Source organism: Canis lupus, chromosome 11, assembly GCF_011100685.1.
Source record: "Canis lupus familiaris isolate Mischka breed German Shepherd chromosome 11, alternate assembly UU_Cfam_GSD_1.0, whole genome shotgun sequence".
In the NCBI taxonomy this organism is placed as follows: Eukaryota; Metazoa; Chordata; class Mammalia; order Carnivora; family Canidae; genus Canis; species Canis lupus.
In genome coordinates this window covers 36,032,885-36,057,678 of record NC_049232.1, presented here as the reverse complement: position 1 = coordinate 36,057,678, position 24,794 = coordinate 36,032,885, and the positions used below count along the sequence as shown (strand labels likewise).

Genomic DNA, 24,794 nt, shown 5'->3' with positions numbered 1-24,794 from the left:
ATGTAACACATAATTATTTAATCATAATGTTGGTCATCAGTATAATATTAATAACAATGCATAAAAATATGACAACAACAAATGTTAATCATGAGTAATGCTAATGCCTTAAATTCCAACTCAGCTCCACACACTTGGGAATATTTTGTCACCCTTGACATCTCCATCTCCCTTACCATCTCCACATCCCATCGTCAATATTTCTCCAATCTATTCAGTGTTTTCTGTGATCATGACCTTATCTCATCTGTATTCTTGCAAGCATCTCCCTACTCTTCTTCAGTCTTCTCCTTATCCGACCCATCCTCCACCATAGACAAAGTACCTTCTAAAACACAAATACAACGGGCACCTGGGTGGTGCAGTTGGTTGAGCATCTGACTCTTGATTTTGGCTCAGGTCATGATCTCCGGGTCATGAGATCGAGCCCCAAATTGGGCTCCACGCTGGGTGTGGAGCCTGCTTGAGATTCTCTCTCTCCCTCACCTTCTGCCTCTAACCCTCTACCCCCACTCACACACACACACACATGCACTATCTCTCTCAAAAATAAAATAAAACAAAACAAAACAAAATACAAATATATACTGTCACAACTACTGCTTTTAAGCCCAGATGAAGATCTAGGAATAAATTTCAAACTCCTTAAAACATTGCCCATAAGGCCCTACATGATCTGATCCCTGCTTACTTTTTCAGGAACACCTTTCACTATTAACCATTTATATGCGACTCTTTTCAATTAATCCCAACATATCACAATCTTAAACCAAAAATAATGCTTGTGTCTCCAAATTGCTAATAATTTGGAAAATATGAATGTAGACATAATTTTCAAACATGAGAACCAATCATTATAGCAAGATGTTTGCCTCAAAGCAATATTCTAACAGTAAATAAATACATACATACATACATACACATACATACATAAATCAACTATGAAAATAGCTCTAAATGCTATAAGCAAAAGTAATGACAGATTTACCATATTTTAAAACATCAAGATGTACATATGTAAAGAGCAGCACGATACTAGTATTAGAAGAGTTAGAGAAAATCATGGAATAGACCAGAGAGGGGATCCCTGGGTGGCTCAGCGGTTAAGTGCCTGCCTTTGGCCTTGGGCGTGATGCTGGAGTCCCAGGATCGAGTCCCATGTCGGGCTCCCTGCGTGGAGCCTGCTTCTCCCTCTGCCTGTGTCTGTGCCTCTCTCTTTCTCTCTCTCTTTCTTCTGTGTCTCTCATGAATAAATAAAATCTTAAAAAAAAAAAAAAAGGACTAGACCGAGAGAGAGACAGGAAATAGATCGAAGAATGTATAATAATAATTTAATACATAGTAAATGGCGTATCTTAATTCAGTAAGGAAAAGGTGGGTGACTGAACTGAAAAGTACTATGACTAACTGCGATCATCTAGACACAAATAAAAATCATTTCCTTACTACTTAAACCAAAAATAACCCCATATAAATCCAAGATCTAACATAAAAATTGAAAATACTAGACTAAAATACGAGCAATTCAACCTTGACATAAGACTAGGATTCCTAAGTAAATTACCAACAGAAAAACCACAAAATAAATATTTAATAATTTAGCTATATAAAAATTAAAACACACAAACAAAACTAAAATACAAACAGTAAAATTATTTACATGATACAGAGCAAAGTGTTAATACATGTGATACACAAGTTCTTATAATTCCATAGGAAACACACACCCCATATATGAACATGAGATAACTGTAAAAGAATATGAATGAATGTAGAACAAATGAAAAAATATGCAACCTAATAAAAAATGCAAATAAGCAATAGCATAGTTTCTTTTGCCTTTCAAATTAATAAATATGAAAAAGATCATCAAAATTTAACATGCCAAAGGCATTATGAGGAAACCAGCACTCTCCATACTGTTCATAGGAGCATAAGGTAAAAGAACTTTCATGAAAGGCACACCAGCAATTCTTTCCAAATGTAAAATATACAAACTCATTTCTCAGGAATTTAGCCAAGGAAATAACAGTACAAACATAATTTTTTTACATAAACATGTGAATTATATCACAGTTCATTACAGTATTGCTTATAATCATGGAAAATTTTAAGAACACCAATATTCATCAACAGAGAATTCACAGAGTAAACTATAGTATATATAAACAATGGAGTAGTATGTAACCAAATACAATTAATAAAGTATACCTACTTTATTGACATGGAAAGGCATTTAATTATCCATTGAGTAGAAGAAAATTATAATGAGGCATGACTGTATGAAACTGTGAAACTGTGTGACTGTCTGTATAGATATTTGTACATATGTATGGGTAGTCTGTAGAATCTGTACACGGTAGCTCATATATATAAGGACACTGTGTTAGGCAACAGGAATGAAAAATCTAGAACACTGATTAAGAATCAAAAGCTCTTGTTTCTATCTGTATTATTTATAAATAATACTAAAGATATAAATGCCCAATAATAGGACAATCCAAAAACATATCTTGACTCAGTCAAATAATATTTGGGGGAATGATTAGAACAAAGGAAATTTTATTGAGATGCAGTTATCAACCTATTTCAAGTTTGGTTATTAATGTAATAAAAGTAAGGTAATATACTTAAAACATAGACTTAAATTAATTTTTTAAGGGACTCCTGGGTGGCTCAGTGGTTGAGCGTCTGTCTGCCTTTAGCTCAGGGCGTGGATCCCACGTCTGGGTATCGAGTCCCGCATCGGGCTCCCTGCAGGGAGCCTACTTCTCCCTCTGCCTATGTCTCTGCCTTTCTCTCTGTGTCTCTCATGAATAAATAAAATCTTTTAAAAACTTAATTTTTTAAGAGATATAGCCCAGTGAATATTGTTGCTTAGCCAAACTAAGAACACTAACTACAGGGTGATCTTCAATAAAGCATTATAGATGCCATATTGAAAATCAAATTGAGGGATCCCTGGGTGGCACAGCGGTCTGGCGCCTGCCTTTGGCCCAGGGCGCGATCCTGGAGACCCGGGATCGAATCCCACATCGGGCCCCTGCATGGAGCCTGCTTCTCCCTCTGCCTATGTCTCTGCCTCTCTCTCTCTCTGTGTGTGACTATCATGAATAAATAAATAAAATCTTAAAAAAAAAAATCAAATTGACTCTTTTATCTGTAAAAATGATGGAAATCCTGACTCACAAATATATACTGCTACAAATATAATTAAAGCTTCTACAGTTCACTTTACAAGTAGGGGTAGGCCTCTCTCAAGAAACACCAGAATTCTCCAAAGCTTTTAAATGCAAAGCCTATGGGCATCTTGGATGGCTCAGTTGGTTAGGTGTCTGCCTTCAGCTCAGGTCATGATCTTGAGGTCCTTGGATCAAGCCCTATGTCAGGCTCCCTGCTCAGCAGGGAGCCGACTTCTCCCTCTCCCTCTGCTGCTCCCCCTGCTTCCCTGCTTGTGCTTTCTCTCTCTCTCTCTCTCTCTCTCTCAAATAAATAAATAAAATCTTTTAAAAATAAAATAAAATAAATTCAAAACTTACTGGGTAATTTTTTTGTCCTAAAGTCAGCAATTTCACCCTGGTTCAGTCAATATATTGGATACAATGTACATCTTAAAGAAAAAGGATTGTGAATACATAGTTCAAATCTGATGCTATGCATCTGAAAGTTGCTAAGAGAGTACATCTTAAAAGTTCTTTAAAAAAAAGTTCTTATCACAGGAAAAAAAATGTTTTTATTACTAGGTATGGCGGAACAAATGTTAATTCGTCTTGCTATAGTGATTATTTAGAAATATATACCAATGCTGAATCATTATGTATACACCTGAAATCAGTAGTATAATGTTATATGTCAATAATACCTCATTTTTTTAACTGGCTGGCATGTAATAGGTGCTCAATAAGTACTTACTGAATGGATGAAAAAAACTGAAGCCATGAAGATAGAAGGAACTTAAGTAACTGTGTTACAGTTTTTTTCTCCCATTTTATTGAGAAAATATTGACATGGGTCCCTATATAAGCTTAAGGTGTAAAACATGATGGTTTAACTTACATATAGTGTGAAATAACTGCCACAAGAGGTTCAGCTACCATCCATCATCTCATATAGATACAACAAAAAGACAAAAATAGAGAAAAAAAAGTTCTCCTTGTAAGAATGAGAACTCAGAACTTACTCTCTTAACACCTTTCCTATACACCATACAGTAATGTTAACAGTAGCAACACACTACACATTGCAACCCTAAGACTTATTTATCTTATAATTTACCTTACCTAAAGGTGTACCTTTAACCACCTTCCACCAATTTTCCCTCACCCTACCTTCCACCTCACCCTACCTTCCACCTCTGGTGACGAACCACAAGTCTGATTTCTTCCTTTATGAGTTTGGTTTTGGTTTTTTTTTGGGGGGGAGGGGGTAGACATAAGAGAGATCATATAGGTTTGCCTTTCTCTGATCTAATTCCTTTAGCATAACTCCTTCAAGGTCTGTGCAAATTGCTGCAAATGGTAGGATTTCCTGATTTTTTTGGCTGAATAATATTCTTTTGTATATATACTACAAGTTCTGAATCCACTTGGTCAATGAAAACTTCGGTTGTCTACAGGTCTTGGCTGTTGTAAATAAATGGTACTATGAACTTGTGTGTTTTATTTCCTTTGGATACATTCCTGGAAGTAAAACTGCTGGATCATATGATATGAACAGTGGTATTCTTAATTTTTTGAGGATCCACTATATTGTTTACCACAGCGGCTGTATCAATTTATAATCCCACCAATAGTGCATAAAGGGTTCAATTTTCTCCACATCCACACCAGCATTTGTTATCTGTCTTTTTGATGATGGTCATTCTAACAGGCATAAGGTAATATATCTTATTGTGGTTTTGATTTGCATTTCTCTAATGACTATTGATATTGAGCATCTTTTCACGTCCCTGTTAGCATTTTGTGTACTTCTTTGGAAAAATGTCTATTTGCCCATTTTTTAAATTGGGTTATTTGGTTCTTTTGCTATTGAATTGTATTGGTTCTTTATATATTTTGGATATTAACCCCTTATCAGATACATGGTCTGCAAAGATTTTTCCCATTCTATAGGCTGTCTTTTCGCTTTGTTGATTTGTTGGTTTTTGTTTTTTTTTTTGTCTGTTTTGGGGTTTTTTTATTTTTTGTTTTTTTTTTTTTTAAAGATTTATTTTTATTTATTTATGATAGACCTAGAGAGAAAGAGGCAGAGACACAGGCAGAGAGAGAAACAGGCCCCACGCCCGGAGCCCGACGCAGGACCCGATCCCAGGACTCCAGGATTGCACCCTGGGCCAAAGGCAGGTGCGAAACCGCTGAGCCACCCAGGGATCCCCTGTTTTGGGAGGGGTTTAGCTATTTTTTTTCTGTCAGTTTTTTTTTTGTCAGTTTTGGGGGTTTTTTTTAGTTATTTTTTTGCCAGTGATTCATCAGTCTCATATAATACCCAGTGCTCATTACATCATGTGCCCTCCTCAATGTCCATCACCTAGTTACCCCATCCCCCCACCTCTCTCCCCTCCAGCAACCTTCAGTTTGTTTCCTAGGATTAAAGGTCTCTTTTTTTCCCCTTTCCCCCTGCTTTATTGAGATACTGACATATAATATCATGTGAGTTTAAGGCATACAGCGTGTTGCTTTGAAACACTCATATACTGCAAAATGATTATCACCATAGTGTTAGCTAACATTATATACGATATATATATATATACATTTGATACTAATGTATATATATGTATATAAATGATAAACATTTATCATATGTTGATAGTTTCTTTTGCTGAACAGAGATTTTTAGTTTGATGTAGTCCCGCTTGTTAATTTTTTATTTTGCTGCTTGCACTTTAGGTGTCTCATCCAGAGAATCATTACCTAGACCTGTGTCAAAGGAGCCTTGTTTTCCTCTAGGAGTTTCATAGTTTTAGGTCTTATATTTAAGTCTTTAATCCATTTCAAATTAATTTTTGTGAGTGGTGTAAAATACGGGTCTAGTTTCATTCTCTTATATGTGAATATCCAATTACTCCAGCACCAGTTACTGAAGAGACTGTCTTCTATCTGCTGACTGTCCTTGGCTCCCATGTCAGATATTAGTTGACCATACATGCTTGGGTTTTCAGTTTATGCTGTTGGCTCTCGATTCTGTTCCATTGGTCTCTGTGTCTGTTTTTATGCCAATACTATACATCTTGATTACTATAGCTTCATAGTATATCTTGAAATCAGTAAGTCATGATGCCTACTGATTTGTTCCTCTTTCTCAAGATTTCTTTGGCTATCTGGGATCTCTTATGGTTATAAGTTTTCAGTGTTTTTTCTACTATTTTTAAAAAGCCATTGGAATCTTTTTTTAAGATTTTAAAAAATTTATTTGAGAGACAGAATGAGAGAGAGCACGAGCAGGGGAGAGGGGTGGTGGGAGAGGGAGGAGCAGACTCCCCACTGAGCAGGGAGCAGAACATAAGACTTGATCCCAGGACCCCAGGATCATGCCCTGAGCTGAAGGCAGATGCTTAACAGACTGAGCTACCCAGGCACCCCCACCACTGGAATCTTGATAGGGATTTTATTGAAATCTATAGATGGCTTTTGGTCATATGGATACTTCAACAATATTAATTCTTCTAACCCATGAGCACAGAATACCTTCTCCTCTATTTGTGTCTTCTTTGATTTCCTTCTTCAATGTCTTGTAGTTCTCAGATTAAAGACCTTCCTCTCCTTGGTTAAATTTATTTCTAAGTATCTTATTATTTTTTATACTAATGTATATGGAATCAATTTCATTATTTCTTTTTCAGAAAATTGACTGGTAATGTCAATAACTCTTTTGAGAGAGTTCTGATGTGTTTCCAGGTGTTTGCAGGTTGCACTTTCAAGGAAATAAAAGAGAATTTTGTATTTGGGGAATACTAGAAAAAAAACATAAGCATGAAGAATATAGAAGCTCAATTGGATGGATGAACAACTACTAGGCACAAAGCTGTTCTGTGTCCATGTATACACTGAAGACTGTGATTACACATCACATATGTAATGGGTCTCATGGTCACTGCTTAGCAAAGATGAGCATAAGCTATATCCAGAGATAGCTGAACAACTGTATTATAAAATGAAAACACTGTGTTTCTATCAGTCTATCAGTAACAGTCACTACACTGCTAATATCATTGTGGTCTGTCATCATTTTTCATAACTGAAGAAAATGTTAAAGTTCAGTTAGTGGTTAGTGAAACAAGATATAATTTTTTCCATTCAAGTCCACAGATAGACCCCCACCCCTGCTCCCAAATTCTATCCATGGACTCTTTTGAGAAGAGTTCTGTGAGCCCAAGGTTAAAAGACCTCTTATCTAAGGAATATGCTACCTAATTATTAAATCTATATCCTTGAGTTTCTGCCTCTGTGTCAACTTAAATAATAAGAAAGCTGCATATCTACAATACTCCATTCAGAGAACTGTAATATAATACCATGCCCCCAGTTTTTACTGAAGATGAATAGAAGTATATTCATATTCATATAAGTAACACTGACCAAAAAAAATTCTGTACCTTCTACAAAGTAGCTTTTAAAGATAAAAACTGTGATGAATACTGAATAATATTTCCAATATGATAACCCATGTAATAATTCCTCTTAAGATTTAGTAGCAAAAATAGTTTTTTCCATATGTTTAGAGACAGAGGGCATCTCACATCTGGGAAACAAGCAATTCAGCTTAGCTAAATTGCAGGTTTATTATTTAGAGTACTGAGAGGGGAGACTATACAATAAATGAGAATCAGATCAAGAGGGTCTTGTACACCTTACCAAAGAGTTAATTCATACAATAAGAAATAGGGAATAATGCTGTTGCTTACACTGAGGCCAAAGATATGCAACAGATCAAGCACTGTTTATATGCATTTACTCATTTAAACCTCAAAATAGCGAATGAGACAGGACTAGTATTACAGCCATTTAAAATAAGTAAGAAAAAAAGAACAATTAAAAATGATTACAAAATGAGCTAATCATATTGAAATACATACAAAACAACTTGAGAGAAGTAGACATCAATATTGAGCATATTCTTAGACTACAATAAATTTAAATTTACTTCATCATACTCTTCAATGCTTTATAAGAAAAAGGTTCCACAGTACACTCATGGTCCTTGCAACTTGTCACTTCTTTTGGTGGGGGGGCGGGGGGGGAGTGAGGGAGGTGAGGATCAGGGGCTGGGAGAGAGGAAGAGAGAATCTTAAGCAGGCTCCATGTCCAGCATGAAGTCTGACACAGGGCTCAATTTCACAACCCTGAGACCATGATCCGAGTTGAAATAAGGGTCAGACACTTATCCAACTGAGCTACCTAGGCACCCCTTTTTGTTACATCTACAAGCCTCCTCAAATTATTTCTCTGCTAAATATGAGCTAGCTAGCTAGCTAAATAGATGCTAGAATGGCACGGTATGCCTAAGAATGGACACCCATTAGTAGGTTAAGAACATAACACGTGCGAAAAAAATGGAGCTAAAACAACAATGAGGCTAGGATAAAAAGTAGACTGATAAAATACGTGGAATATAGAAATAAGAGTAAGAATAAGAATAAATTATGGTACCCCAGGTTTCTATTTTAGTTACTTGGTGGATAGTCATGCCAATCACAAAGACAGAAAATTCAGAAGTAAGTTTAGGGACAAAGAAGATGATTAAAATTTTGAACATGTTAAGTTTGAGGTGTTTTTAGGTTGCCCACAGAAAGCTAGCGTTTAAGTTCAGGCACGATAGGTCAGTTAGCCTCTAAAACTTCAGAATTTCTGCAGTGAATACAGTTACTCATGGTGAACCCCCAGGACCACACTTCACAGTTCACATTAATGGGTTGGCTCATGGAGGCATCATTAGTTATGCTAATGAGATGACTTAAGGTAAGAACTGGCCATGTCTAAAAAACCAACCATGTGATCAGAGCTTGGGGCTTTGAGCCAATGTGAATCAACTCAACCTCCAGAGAGGGGAAGGGAGCTGAAGATTGAGCTCAGCAATGTAGTCAACAATCCAATTAATCATGTCCATGTAAAAAAAAAAAAATCATGTCCATGTAATGAAGCCTCAATAGAAATTCTGGACACTAAAGCTCCAGCTCCAGTGAGCTTCCTGGGTTGGTAATACTCCATATGTATTGTCATAAATTGATGGAAAGAGGTTACCTTATCTTGAGGACAACGGAAGCTTAATGCCTGAAATCCTACTAGACTTTACCCTACACATCCCTTTCTTTGAGTCTAATTTATTTCCATTTGCTATAATAAAACTATAATCCTAAGTATAGCACTTTCTTGAGTTCTATGGGTCTTTCTAGCAAATTATGCAACCTGAGAGAATTCATAGGAGCCCCTTAACTCATAACCAGCTGGCCTAAAGTGAGAGTGACCCTAGGAATTCCTAAACTTATAGCTGGGGTCTGAAGTGAGGACAATGGGGGAACTGTTCCCTCTGCCTGTGCAATTTAGCTGAACACCTTTGCGTTGTATGACTCCATTTTTATGAAATTCTTGAAAAGAAAAATTTTAAAGAAAAAAGATTAGTGGTTGTCTTGGCAAGGAGTATGTGGGGTGACTGCAAAATGGTGAAGATAATGTTTTATATAATTTCCTGTATACATTCTAGCATATACACTTTTTAAAATCTATTCAGTTTTACAGCTAAATGAATAAATTTTATTGTATGTAAATTATACCCCAATATATTTGACTTAAAAAGAAGAGAGAGGAGCACCCAGGTGGTGTAGTTAGTTAAGCATCAACTCTTGGTTTCAGCTCACGTCATGATCTCAGGGTTGTGAGATCGAGCCCTGCATCCAGCTCTACACTTTTAGTGTGGAGTCTACTTGGAGTTTCTCTCTCCCTCCCCTCTGCCCCTTCTCCCTCAAATAAATCAGTAAATCTTAAAAACAAGAGAGAGAGAGAGACAAAGGGCTCTATATCTATCACTAAGAACATTATTCATTCTATCATGATGTCCTTTTTATTAAAAGCTACAGGACAAATTCCTGTCTAATCATAGTCCAAGGACATTTTTATTTCTCCTAAATTCTTGGTTTTTCTTCAATGACATCATTGACAATTGGCAATTGAATCCTGAGAATCCAAATGTCAATACAACTATGTAGACCATCATAATTGGTTTTTTCAACATTGTTTCTGGTTCAAATTTGCTTCCACTTTCTTTTACTCAAGTTTTAATGGATATCATATAGTCATATTTTACAAATACTTGTAAGCTGGCATAATTTTCTTCTAGAACAGGTAGAGATTATACAATATTCCTAAATACATATATATTTTACTATAGATTTGAAAGGAAATTTTTTTCCTTTGTCCTTTTACAAAAATATGAAAAAATAAGAGGTTACTTTGCTAGATAACATCTGGATTTGCAACTTACCCTTCTAAGAAAAGGTTTCAGGCTCTTAGAAGTTTCCCATAAACTATCTATAAATTACAAAATATGCTGAAGCCTCACCTGTATTTCTTAAAATAATTTTGATTTTGTACACTATTTTGACAATATTATTAATAAATATATCCTATGAAAGTTGTGATGCTGGAATTTCACATAGTCATGGACACTTCCAATGATAAATTATCCATTCAAAAATTGTTCTTAAAAATTACAAAAGGCAAATAAATTTTAATTTAAAAAACAAAATATCTGTGCCCTGTAAAATTCTTTCAACTTCTCTATGCACCTGAAATTTTTGATAATAAAATGTTAGAAAAAACATGGGGTCATGAAAAGGTAATAATTTTTTAAAAATCACAAAATCGAAGAAAATTCAGTAAATTAAATATGGGTCCCCAAAATAGACACTTGTAGCTGAAGTACCAAAAATGATACACCCTTGTTTCAATTTCAAATATATGTGAAGCTACATAAATAACAAAATCCCCTAAGTTACTTCTACTCAAACTTTATTGTGTGTATCAGTCATCTGAGGACCTTACAAAAACGCAGATTCTGATTGAGTAGCTCTGGAGTAGGGTCTGAGATTAAGCATTTCTAACATTCCTTGTTAATGTTGATGCTGCTGGTACACAGATCATACTTGAAGTAGGAATGTTCATTTCATTATTCTTTAGGATTCAATAAAATCTTAATTTTAAAATATATACCAATAAGTATTTATTAACAGAAATATTTTTACTCACTGCTTTGAACTTCCTAAGTGTAAAACCTCAGTGCTATGCTGAATCAACCCAGATTTCTGAGTTTAGCCTGAAAGAGTTGCTATGACCTCTACAAAGTTACCTCTAACAATGAAAGAAAGTTCTGAATAGTAATAGCAGGGGCATGTATACTTGGGTCATCTATCTTCTGGATAATTATGATTCAATTATAGAGGAAAAGTATAACAAAATGTATGAACATTCTATTAATATCCAGCCACTGTATTTATTCAGAGATAATTCCAGGCAAATCAGCACATTCATTTCTGTCTTGAGAAATTCAGTCTGGACCAGACATACAAAATGTTCAGCTATCTAAAGAGTTCCTTAGTCCATTCTTGTAATGATTGATATCCTAGCCCTTCAGTGGAAGTAACATTCTCCCCTGTTTGAGGTAAATGATCTCTTGCAGGCACACCATTTGGATACCTGGAAGAGGTAATTTATCTCAAGTGAGCAAACACTTTAATGAAAGCAAGAAGGTTGCCACCTGTCCAGTATTTACAGAGGCAACATGGAAAGTGGGGTCTCTGCCCACTGCCTATAAATACATCCTCAAAGTTAAGAAGGTAGCAGGAGCAATACCTTTAGCACTTTCTGAGCAGTAAACTGAAGCTACCATTACTGAACTTCCCACTTCATGAAAGGAATACAGTAATACACCAAAACATTAGAATACAAAAAACACAAACATTTATTGGACAATTACATGTAAAGAGACTTAGCTAAGAAGGTTACATTCTCACCTAACAAAACTTAAACTAGGAACTTTTCTTAACCAAATTCTACAGATGAAGATATTGAGGCTGAAAGGGATTAAGTACCTTTTCTAATGTCACACACGAAGTAAGTAACGGGATCCAGATTCAAATCTAAAACCCAAGTTCTTAATTTATATTCTACTCCATATCCAATATGTTTAATTTTCTCTCCTAGATAATTTAAAATTTTTCTCTCCTAGTTAATTAATAGTATATGTATAATCCAGAACTTATTCTAAAAAGGTAAGTACCTACAAAGAGTATTTTTAAAAAGAATGATTTACTGGGGCGCCTGGGTGGCTCAGTCAGTTAAGTGTCTGCCTTCAGCACTGGGTCATGATCCTAGGGTCCTGGGAGTTGGAGTCGGGCTCCCTGATCAGCGGGGAGTCTGTTTCTCCCTCTACACTCCCCCTTCCCACTCATGCTCTCTCTCACTCTCTCAAAAAGAAAATAAAGTCTTATAAAAAAGAAAAAAGGATTCACTGACTCTTAACCTTAGAAAAAAAATAAAACAAGAAACAATGCAGGTACTATTTAATATATAAAAGCTACTACTTGATATTGATATACATGTACCAGTTTTCTTGGGGCTAAGAAAAAAAAAGCCATTCTGATGCCATCAATATGTAGTCCTGACACATATAATGGTTTAAATTTTCAGCAATTTCGGGATCCCTGGGTGGCGCAGCGGTTTGGCGCCTGCCTTTGGCCCAGGGCGCGATCCTGGAGACCCGGGATCGAATCCCACATCGGGCTCCTGGTGCATGGAGCCTGCTTCTCCCTCTGCCTATGTCTCTGCCTCTCTCTCTCTCTCTCTCTCTCTCTGTGACTATCATAATTTTTTAAAAAAAAATTTTTAAAAATTAAATTTTCAGCAATTTCTTCAAAAAGAAAATGGAAGAAGGAAAGAATAGAAAAGAAAAAATACAGTTCTAGGGCAGCCTGGGTGGCTCAGCAGTTTAGCATTGCCTTCAGCCTGGGGCCTGATCCTGGAGTCCTGGGTTCGAGTGCCTCGCCGGGCTCCCTGCACGGAGCCTGCTTCTCCCTCTGCCTGTGTCTCTGCCTCTGTGTGTGTGTGTGTGTGTGTGTGTCTCATGAATAAATAAATAAAATCTTTTTAAAAAAAGAAAAAATACAGTTCTAAAAAATAACTTCTTTCATTTCAAATTATTTCCTTAATAAACCTTCCCAAGATTATGCCATTTCAATATCCCACTTGGTTGAAGACTCAAGATACTACTCATAATATTAGGTGATCAAGAAACAATGAATCAATTACAAGTCAAAGCTGAACTGATATTCCTGATACCTGTTCTATGATGAAAAAAATCTTATTATGAAGTAGATAAACAAATTATGAAATGCCCAATTGATATTGCCCAAACATTAAAAATCATTCCCCAGAAGGATATTAATAGAAATGGAGAAAATCCTTTAAAAGTATGCCTTTTTTAAAAGTTAACAGTATGACAGTATACCATAAGTGAAACACAGCATCATTTCTGTGATTTCTTGACAAAAATGTATAAACTTAATCTAATCATGAGGAAGCATCACAGAAATCAAAATTGAAGGGTATACTACAAAAATCAGTCTGTCATCTTCAAGATCAAGATGGTCAAAGAAAGACTGAGCAACTTCTCTGTATTGAGGGAGATTAAAGAAACATGGCTTAATGCAACACATAATTCTAAACCAGATCCTTTGACTATAAAAGACATGGTTGGTTGGGACAAGTAAGGAAAGTCAAAGGGGGCCTGATTGGTTTCCCTTTTTTTTTTTTCCCTGAACGGTTTCCTAATGTTGATCACAGCCCTCTAGTTATGTAGAATAATGTCTTGCTTGAAATATACATTGAAATATGAGAAAATAATAGGCATCATGCCCACTACTTGCTCTCAAATCATTCAGCAAGAGAAAAAGTCTCTGTTGTATATTGCAACTTTTCTGTAAGTTTGAAGTTATTTCAAAATAACTTTTAAATGCAAGGCACCTAGGTGGATCAGCCTAAGCTTCCAACTCTTGATCTCAGCTCAAGTCTTGATCTCAGGTTGGTGAGTTCAAGCTCCACAATCATAATTATTCTTAACTGCAATTATAAAGTAGTATACGGCCGATAGTAACATTTATATCATTTGTTAGTCTGTTAGTAGATGGATGAGTAGTTGGCAGGAAGGAGAGAGGGTAAGAAGAAGAAATGGTGGGTAGATAGAGGCACAAAGGGATAAAACAGATTAGAAGAACACATAGAAATAATGTGTACAGGAAGAAGTATGTATGTCTATTCGTTAATATAATACACTACTTGCACAATGAGATGGGTGGTAAGGAAACAGTTTTTTTAGCACTTTATATGCCAAGTACTGTACAAAATGCTCCACAAGTGTTGCCTCATTAAACCCTCATAAAAACCAGGAAAAGAGTACCATCTCCATTTTTAGATAGAGTCTGAGGCCCTGTAAAGTTAAGCAACTTGCCCAATTTCACACAACTACTAATTAGCAGAGCTGGATACAAAATCTGCCTTCTTCAAAGCCAATGCTCTTTCTATTATACGATAATGCTTACAATGTATTTGAGTTATTCTTACACTTAAACTATAAACTCAATATGACTACATAAGCTGTTATAGCTTTACATTCATTACCTTCATTATTATCTGTTAATAACTTCTCATGTACTTTAAGCGTCTGAGAATATTTTCCCATCCTCTCTGCTAAAATATCTGAGATTTCTACTACTAAAATACACATAAAAATGAAAACATATTACCTGGAAAAGGTAATATATTAACCTGTCATCATGTTTTGAATGATTTATTCTAGAAGTCCAGCTTGTTAAGTCATCTCTGCAAAAGGTACACACTGATCATTTTTGTACTAGTCCAATAATAACTCAATTATTTACCTGCCCAACTATATTCTTCCCTATTCCCTTCAGGACTTTAATACACCAATTATTCTCCCTCTCTAAGTAACTATCACTCTCTTCCCTAAGTACTTGGTGTTCTCTGGCCAACAACATTTAAAGCCTTCCCTAAAAATAAGTTTCCCTGAATTTGCCTTTTTCTCAAGCTATTAGAGGCACAACCAGATTCTAATATCAAAGGCAGCTTTGTCCCTGGAGGTAGGCAGGCATTTAAAGACACATCACTCTTGATGTACCTTCTGCTTGATGTCTTACCTACACATATTTTTATCAGGGTCTCAAATAACCATTGTGTCAATATTTTAACTTTAAAATACTGCAATAGTCCACTTTTGGAAAATGTGCTCAGGGAGATCACTGTCTAGTTGTATAAAACCTCTGTAATCTGGTGGCTCAGTTGGTTAAGCATCTGCCTTCGGCTCAGGTCAGCATCCTGGGATCCTGTCTCCCTCTGCCCTTCTCCCCTCCCTCTGTTCGTTCTTGCTCATTCTCTCTCTTGTGCTCACTCTCTCTCTCTCAAATAAATAAATAAATAAAATCATTTAAAAAAAAAAAAAAACCTCTATCATCTGAGCCCATGACAATGATCCACCTTTCCCCCCAATATTCTCCAATATAGTTATAATAAAAAATACATTTTAGTAATCATCACGTATAAACCAGGTGTGTTAGACATGGATCTCCATTCCATCTCCTTACTATCCTTCTTCTCATTCTGTGCTTATTCCCATCTCTCTATCTCTGCTTAAGCTCTGCCCTCCATCTGGATGCTGTCCCTCCTCTGTAACTTACTATCTATCATCCTAGGCCCAGCGAAAACCTTCAGATAAGGCTCCCTGAAGCCTTTCCAATACTAGTAAGGCCCCTGTGAGCTGTATCTTTTATGGATTCTTACATTTAAAGCCAGTATTTCCTCATGCATCTTTGATTACATTCTGCCTAACATCGTCCATGAGTCAATCTTGTTCTATAATCACTGTGCATATTTTATAGAGGTCCAGATCCAAGTCATATTTTTCTTTTATCTCCTAAAGCATATATGGGAGAGTATTAAGGAAAAATAATGATATAAACAGGATTATAGCTTAAGAAACCAATCTATTTTAACTGTTTGCATACCTACAAGGAATATGATGAACACAAATAATCTGTTTTTTAAACTAAGTCCAAAACATTCCATTAAGTTTTTTCAAGAATGTTAATTTTGCTCTGAACCTATAGTGCCAACATACTTAAAATATGTTTATTTAGACTTTTATTTCAGACTTCAAATCCAGTACATTGAGGTTTTGCCAAAATATTAGAGATGCATATTGCTTACCAACATCAATGGCCATAACATAAAAATTATCTTTGAATCTTCAGTTTCTGACTATAAGAACCTACATTTAGATATCTGAAATCACAATGAATGATCTGCATATATATATAGCAGACTTGTCTAAAAAAATAAACTACATCCCAAATTATTATTTCACTAGTGTTTACATTGTTACCAAATCCATATTATTTTCACTGTTAATGTGTCTGAAATGACCATAATTAGCCCAATGACATAGCTTAACCAGTAGGTAACTAGATGTTATTCATGAGAAATTAGTTTTCATTGAACCTTTCATACTAGCATATCCTGCAATCTGAATCATAAAAAAAAAAAAAAAAAAAAAAATTAGACCTTTGGAAATCCTGATTATATGTGGTTCCACATCTGGTAGAAAGAAACTGATTATTCAAATAAACTCTATTTAAAATTAATTCAGGGGGCAGCCCCGGTGGCGCAGCGGTTTGACGCCGCCCGGGGCGTGGTCCTGGAGGCCGGGGATCTAGTCCCGTGTCGGGCTTCCCTGCATGGAGCCCACTTCTCCCTCTGCCTGTGTCTCTGCCTGTCTCTCTCTCTCTCTCTCTCTCTCTCTCTCTCTGAATGAATAAATAAATCTTTAAAAATAATAATAATAAAATTAAATTAAATTAAATTAATTCAGGAAAATAAAAGCATATCACCAAACGAGAAAAACTTTCTTCTGGTTCTGTTATTACTTGAGCCTCTAAAATGTATAGCTAGAAAGAGAAATGAAGAAAGACTAAAACATTCGCAGAAACGTTATCAGTATTACTTACTAAAAAAGCTAATGACATTTCCATGGAAAATCAGATCACAAAGGGAAAAAATGAAGTGGATACATTCACAAGAAATGTTATTTAATTTCCCCATAAATTAAGATAAAATTACCCACCAAAACTTACATAAATTCTCTACATCATTAGAGATTTAATAATTTCTCTGTACCTGAATAAAAGAAAGATGAAAGCAAATATATTTTCTTCCTAGATGGTTTATTAGGATTTGTACCATAAAGCATTTCTAGACATTTGTTTTTAAGTGTATTTTACAAGGACCTAGAAGAGGGAATCGTACCTGTTTTACTAATGACTTCCTGTAACTCAGCCATAGAGGTGATTATTGCAGCCAGAAGGTCAGAACTGGTAAGCCAACTGAGTGCTTGCAAACAACGTAACTGCTCCTTCTGATGCTCTGCAAAATAAGAAATTCATCTTGCAATACCACAAACATTTAAAATTCATGTTTAAAATTCACAGCAACATGACTATTTAAGAAATAGATCAAAACTTGTAGACAGAACTTTGCCTACTGTGGAAAAGTCTACAAGAAGTGTTAGATTTGACTGAGAATTTATTTATATATATATAAATTAAGTGAAGTCAAAAACAGAGAAAGATAGAGAGAAGATGGGGCACCTGGGTGGCTCAGTCAGTTAAGCATATGACCTTTCATTTCAGTTCGGGTCATGATCTCAGGGTTGTGAGACTGAGGCCCATGTGAGGCTTCACACTGGGCACAGAGCCTGCTTAAGATTCTCTTTCCGGGGATCCCTGGGTGGCGCAGCGGTTTGGCGCCTGCCTTTGGCCCAGGGCGCGATCCTGGAGACCCAGGATCAAATCCCACGTCGGGCTCCCGGTGCATGGAGCCTGCTTCTCCCTCTGCCTGTGTCTCTGCCTCTCTCTCTCTCTCTCTCTCTCTGTGTGACTATCATAAATAAATAAAAATTAAAAAAAAAAAAAGATTCTCTTTCCCTTTCCCTCTCCCCTACCCACGCCTACTTATGTGTGCAAATGCGCACGCTCTCTTTCTCAAAAAAAGAGAAAGAAAATTTTTCTTAGTTCTGCTTACATTAATAGCTTGATTTTTTACAGTTAAAAATTGAGGGGATCCCTGGGTGGCTCAGCAGTTTGGTGCCTGCCTTCGGCCCAGGGTGTGATCCTGGAGTCCCAGGATCAAGTCCCACATCAGGCTTCCTGCATAGAGCCTGCTTCTCCTCTGTCTATGTCTCTGCCTCTCTCTCTCTGTGTGTGTCTTTCATGAATGAATGAATGAATAAATAAATAAATAAATCTTTAAAAGTTAAAAATTGAAATCACTGTTTCCTCAGAATAATCAAGCATTTAAAAAAACTTAATTGGAAAATTCGCGTTTGTCTCATTTTCCTTCAATTCCTCAACAGATTTTTAACTCTGATCATTTTATACTGATTCACAGAAAGTGAAAATAAATCATATTGGTAACTAATTTTAAATAGGACAGAGTCTCTGGATTGACTTATTTGAAAAAATCACTACCCACTTTACTATGAAAAGAGCATTCAGATATAATAAAGCTAAAAATATATATAGAATAAAGCTAAACAAAATAGAAATTATATTTGCCACATTATTTACATTTTAATGTTCATAACAAGAAAATCAAAACCTAATTTATGCTTAAATATACGGATATGCTTAAATATCCGTACACAGATACATATCTACCTACACATGGGACTGTGTTACATGATTTGACATATTAAATGATTTTTTAAGTTTTTACATAATGGCTAAACATAGTCACATTGTATATGATTTTATTCAACTTCAATTTTAAAAAGCATAAATCATCTTACTTGGAAATTTATGCTTGTCTTTAGGCTCTCCTGTACACACTAACATGCCTATTCCTTCTTTGAAACTTTCCATCCAGGTAAAAAGAGAAGCACATGACTGGCCCAAAATCTTGAGCCTGTTTGCTGCCAAAATTGCAATAACACCTTTCCGGAATATACGTATCAATCCTTTGAATGGTTTTTTCTTCAACTTGGCTTCCTCTTGCTTCTTTTCCTCTACACTTGACAAAGCCTGGGCTAGAGTTCTAACTTCGAGTTTGAACAACTCAAAGGTGTTGACCTGCTCCTGGAGAAAATCTCTCTGTGTAGATAAGGCACATGATCGGCTGTAGAGAGGATATAAGGCACCAGCCATTAATGCACAAGCTGCCAGCAAGGATCTTTGTTCCCTTTGAGTCTGTGATAACATGTTTTTGAAGCGTGAATTTTCAAGAACCAGCTGTTCATGTGACTTCTCAATACGATTCAATTTTTCCATATTTTTTTCAGCAATTTCTTGAAATTTCTGTAAGTCAAATAAAATATTTGAAATAAGGAAGTGTTTTATTACGTCTTCTTTACAGAAAGAAAACAAACTTTCGCTGACAACAACTTCTTCAAGAGATCTCTGTTCCAAATATCAAAAACAAGTATGACAGAGCAATAGTGGGCCTAACAGCTTAGACCTAAATGTGCACATTGATTTTTAAATCCTTTTACATAGAAGCTTCACATAAAATCGAACACATAAATTTAAAAGTACTCCATGAATTTCCTGTACACTTATGCATAAATATACAACTGTAGAAAGGAAAAATTCCCCTCTTCCATTCTTCCCAAACTTTTATTTCCTGCTTTTAAAGAGAAATTACCCACCAACAGAAGTTCTCCTATATGTAAAAAGTCTTTACATTTTACCAGAATAAACAAAGAGCTAAATCAATAACACAAGAAACAGGGATGCCTGGGTGGCTCAGTCAGTTAAGTGTCTGTCTTTGGCTTAGGTGATGATCTCAGGGTCCTGGGATGGAACTCTACATCAGGCTTCCTGTTGAGCAGGGAGTCTGTTTCTCTCCCTCCCTCTTTGCCCCTCCCACCCAGAAGCACGCTCGTGCTCGCTCGCGCGCGCGCTCTCTCTCTCTCTCTTTCTCTCAAATAAATAAAGTCTTTTTTTTTTTTTTTTGACTAAATAAAGTCTTTTAATAAATACAACAAATAGCACCTGACTGCCACTTACTGGATACGGTCTGATTCTCAGGGCAAACTCTCTCATTTCAGCTTTCTCTTACCTTCCCAAGAGAGAACACTGAGCAAAACGGCAGTTCCAGTGGTGGGAGGAAATACTAACTGTAAGCTGGGCCTCAGCAGTTCTCTGATCCTTTTTCCCTCATCAAGGAACTTGCAATCCAAAACAATTTGAAACACAAAGAAATTTTAACTGCAGACAACATGCTTTAATTGCTAGAAAATAAACTATTTCTCTATGAAATCTTATGCCAAATCATTAAGGAACTGCTGAGATAGAGTAAATTTCAGAAGATAACAGATCCTAGTTTCCTTTACTGATTTATTTATCACTCAATAAATATTTATTGATTACTCACTAAACTCCATGTGCTAGAAAAACAGACAAGCAAATCAATTATTGTGGCATAATGCTATGATAAAACTATGCCAGACTGTCAGAGGTAAACAAAAGGGAGTTAGCACAAAATGATATTGATAGGCTTTTGGAGGGATATGACAAAGGTAGTAAGGTATATAAGAGAAAGAATTTTTTAAAAAACCTACTGATAAGGAAGCTAATCATAGCTACCCTATAAGAATTTATTGATCAGAGTTGGAGAAAGTAATACAAACTCTTGCCTACTCCTCAAGATTTGATGTCAAAGCCTACCATGATAATGTTGATAGGCAGTAGCCAAAAGAATTCAAACTTGTAGAAATATATTCTGAGAAAAGTAACTCTTGGACCAAATCCAACCCCAAAATTAGGGGATGAGATTCCCAAAAGTTGCACAGTGAGTAGAAGAAGGCCCTCAGAGGTTCTGTCCTGATTACAAACAAGTAACGGAAGTATACAAGAAGCCACTCTCTGAAGGATTCAACTTTTTGGATGCTTTCCCCAGAGCAGGGGAAAAACAGTATTTTGGACATGGTTTTAAATGTTTCTATATTATAATTCCCTTTATTTAATCCAACTCTTCTCTAAAGTCTGACCCAGTCACATCTATGGTGGTAGTATGAAAAATAGAAAAATAAAAGAATAGGGAAATAAAGAAACTGTGGCTTGCCCCTAACCACATCTCCCCCGATGGCCAATCTGTGGTAGCAGGATTTCATCACTGGGACTGTGTCCCAGAGCTCCATATAAAAACACTTGTAAAGGAAGTGGTATCCCACTGGGAGCAGCTGAAAGAAGCAAGAAACTCTGAAAACCACTAGCCAAGTGGACCACTTGGAAGCAGATGGCAAATACCCTTTCAAGGAAGACAATCTTTAAGAAAAGAGAAAACTGACATGAATTGTGGCTAAATAAGGCAGGAAGACCAGTGTTGTAGAAAAGGAAGAGCCAAAAAAAAAAAAAAACAAAAAACACAGGATAATGTATTCTAAAGAAATAGAAACAATTCAGAATGCCTGAAGATGAGAATGATGGAAAATTGACAAGTAGATAGATAATAGATGATTAAGGTAAGGAACTTAAACTATCTGGAAAGCTAGGAGAAGCCATAAAATCCTGGAATTCACTCTGCTTTAGTTAATGGATGGGAGAATCAGAAATATTAATAAAGACTGCCAAGAGTTGCAGGGAGTGGGGGTAGAATGAGAGAAGCAAATAGAAGTTATAAAGGGTAATTCCATATTTTCCACTAGTTCAATTCCACTAGTTCAGTTGGAGGGGAAAACAGGAAAATTATAGGAAATCCAAGATAAAAGAAGCATACTGGCCATAGCTAGGTAGCAGACATAAAAATTAACCCAATCAGGTGCTGCCTATTTTACACATTCACAGTTCTCCAAGTCGCAGGCAGAAGTGTGTTTTCAACAAAAAACACTCTCATTGAACAACAACAACCAAAAAAAGTGAAGAGATATATTTGCTAAAGATATTTTAAATATTTTGAAATAATATTCGAAGTCTTTGGTCAAAATCGAATGGGTTGTTGAAAGAACATATGTTGAAAGAAAATATGTTAACTATACTGGAATTAAAATGTTTTAAATAAATAAAATAAAAATTTTTTAATTATAAAGGAAGAGAGTTGAAAATAAAGCAAGCCCATTCTGGAAAAGATTTAGTTAATTTTAGCACATGATAGATCTCAAACTCTTCTACTATATACAGCTGGCCCACTTCAGAGCATCGGGCTGAAGGTAAAAAACATTTTAGAAAGGCAGCCAGAAACAAGGAGTCCTGAGATGGGGATGAGAGAATAATCAAAACGTCGATCTATGTACTTTATGTCGGCTAATTGAATTTAAATTTTTAAAAAAGTGGACAGAAATGGATAAAAATCTGAAATACAATACCCAAAACACTCCACTTCTCTATATAGAGAGAAAACCAGGAACAAGCTGGAATGTTTTAAAACAGAATTGAGATTCTGGGCTTGCATGGCCCGTTTTCATTTAAGCTACCTGGCAGAAGCAGTAGCAATGTAAAAAAAGCAATTTTTTAATATCCTTATGTCATTCTATGGCCCCCAAATTTTCATCATTTGTAATGATTATACTTTTAAAAGTGCTGATTAAAATTAATTACTACCACTATGGATGATTTCATGAGACTCCTATGATTTGTTTTGTAAGAAACAGATCCCATTCACAGACAACTTAAACAGTAAAAATAAGACTAAGAATACATATGAAGTTTATTTATAAGTAAAAACTGAAAATCTCTAAATTCTATCTCTGAAACTAATTTAAAAAATAAACATAGGGGTGTATATATCCTTTAAAAAACTAAATTTAAAAAATAAAAATAAATAATTTCTAAACACTATTTAATGGGACACCTGGGTGGCTCAGTCAATTAAGTATCTGCATTTGGCTCAGGTCATGATCTCAGGGTTCTGGGATCAGCCCTACATCAGGCTCCCTGCTCAGAGGGGAGTCTGCTTTGCCCTCTCTCTCTCTGCAACCCCCATCCTTGCTCGTTCTCTCTCTTTTTCTCTCAAATAAATATTTTTTAAAAATAAATAAATACTATTTAGTTGTCTAATAACTCTGTTGTCCTCAGCCAATCTTGGTTTAAGTAATTATAATCAAGATCCCAGGTACTGATTTTTTTTTTTTTTTAATCAACCAGACCAAGAGGCACCTGGGTAGCACAATTGGTTATGCATCAGCCTCTTAGTTTCGGCTCAGGTCATAATCTCAGGGTCTTGAGATCAAGCCCCACCATTTGGCTCTGTGCTTAGTAGGTAGTCTGCCTGAATTTTCTCTCCCCCTCCCTCTGCCCCTCTCGCCCCTGCAATCTCTCTCTCTCTCTCACTTAAATAAATAAATAAATCTTTTTTAAAAAATCAACCAAATATTCAACTAGATAACTAGAATTAATTGGCAGAGTGAATTAAAGACTTAAAAATAATGAAGCTAAATATTTAATAAAACTCTTATTGACAAATATTAACCCAAAAACCTCAATAACATTAATAATGAGAGTTTTGTTCATTTCTTAACAATCACATTTCTGCATCCCTACTGTCTCCACTGAGATGCAGAGCCACAGATCTGAATGCCCCGCAGGCATCTCCACTTAGCTACTTCATAGTCCTCTCAAGCTAAAGTATGCAGTCCAGTACTATTGATTTGCCTCCTAAACATGTCCATAATAGTCCTCTTTATATCAATAAATGGTACCAACATCCACCCAACTGTTCAAATCAAAAACTTTGTAGTCAGTCTTAATTCCTCCTTTCACCCTATTCTCTACATTTCCAAACCAAAGCCATCAGCAAGTAAGGTTGAGTTTACCAATAAAATACATCCTGATCCATCTCCATTGCTACTCGTGTCAGTTCCAGCTATTCACCATCAACCATTCATGCCCACTTCAATGCTACTGTCAGATTAGATCAGTCCAATCCTCTTGTTTAACCTCCTTGTCTTTACTGAACCAAGGTTCTCCTTGAGTCACAACTCCCCCACATGCCTTCTGCTGCAAAGTCTTCAACTTCTCCCACGATCCTCAACCTGATGAAAAAGGAGAGAAAGGTCTGCTCCTTTACTATTCAGACATGAAACTCACCACTTCCTCTCATAATTTAACCATGTTCTCTAGTACCCCCAGGTCCTTTCCTTTCTAACTCCCCTAACACTATTTAAATCCTAATAATCTTCAGAGTCCATTTCAGGGTCTATCTATTCCATGACACTTTCCACTATAATCTTGACTCACACTGATCTTGACCTTCTCTGAACTTAATTATACCACTCAGATGTTTAATTCCTACACTGCTACTTACTTATTTCATGTGTGTATATCTACTCTCCCTCAAGTACAACAGACTGCTAATTCCTAGAAGCCGGAAGTATTTACTATAGTGCCTGTCACAGTGCTCTACACCGTATAGGTATTTAGTAAATATTGAAAAAATTAAATAATCCTTTAGAAGATGTTCCTTGGTGCTTAGCAAGTTTTTTGCTCATTGAAAAATGAGCATTGAATAGGCAGTGAATATATAACCAATGAATAAAAAGCTTTACAAACATAAGAAGAAGAAAAATATAATAAAAAAAAGATATAATTTCCAAATATAATTTGGAACTTATCAACATGTCAGGATTCTGTTTTAAAGTTAATTCTAATATTCCACAGGGACATTCAGAGGTACTGCATTATTTATTGTGAATTATTCTTGAAGAACAAAGCTTGTTTGATGGTAAGACTGGAAGCAGCAATAAAA

General features: G+C 35.8%; 1 protein-coding gene across 10 annotated transcripts in view; it reads right to left on the bottom strand.

Annotated features, from left to right (window-relative positions):
- Positions 1–24,794, bottom strand: part of CCDC171 (coiled-coil domain containing 171) — a 322,833-nt gene that overhangs the window by 154,616 nt on the left and 143,423 nt on the right. For all 10 annotated transcript variants that reach the window (XM_038552441.1, XM_038552440.1, XM_038552446.1 and 7 more), the window contains 2 exons: positions 18,904–19,408; positions 17,364–17,480 (listed from right to left, as the gene is read on the bottom strand). In XM_038552441.1, coding sequence (XP_038408369.1) covers positions 17,364–17,480; positions 18,904–19,408 — 622 coding nt within the window. The remainder of the gene's footprint in view (positions 1–17,363; positions 17,481–18,903; positions 19,409–24,794) is intronic.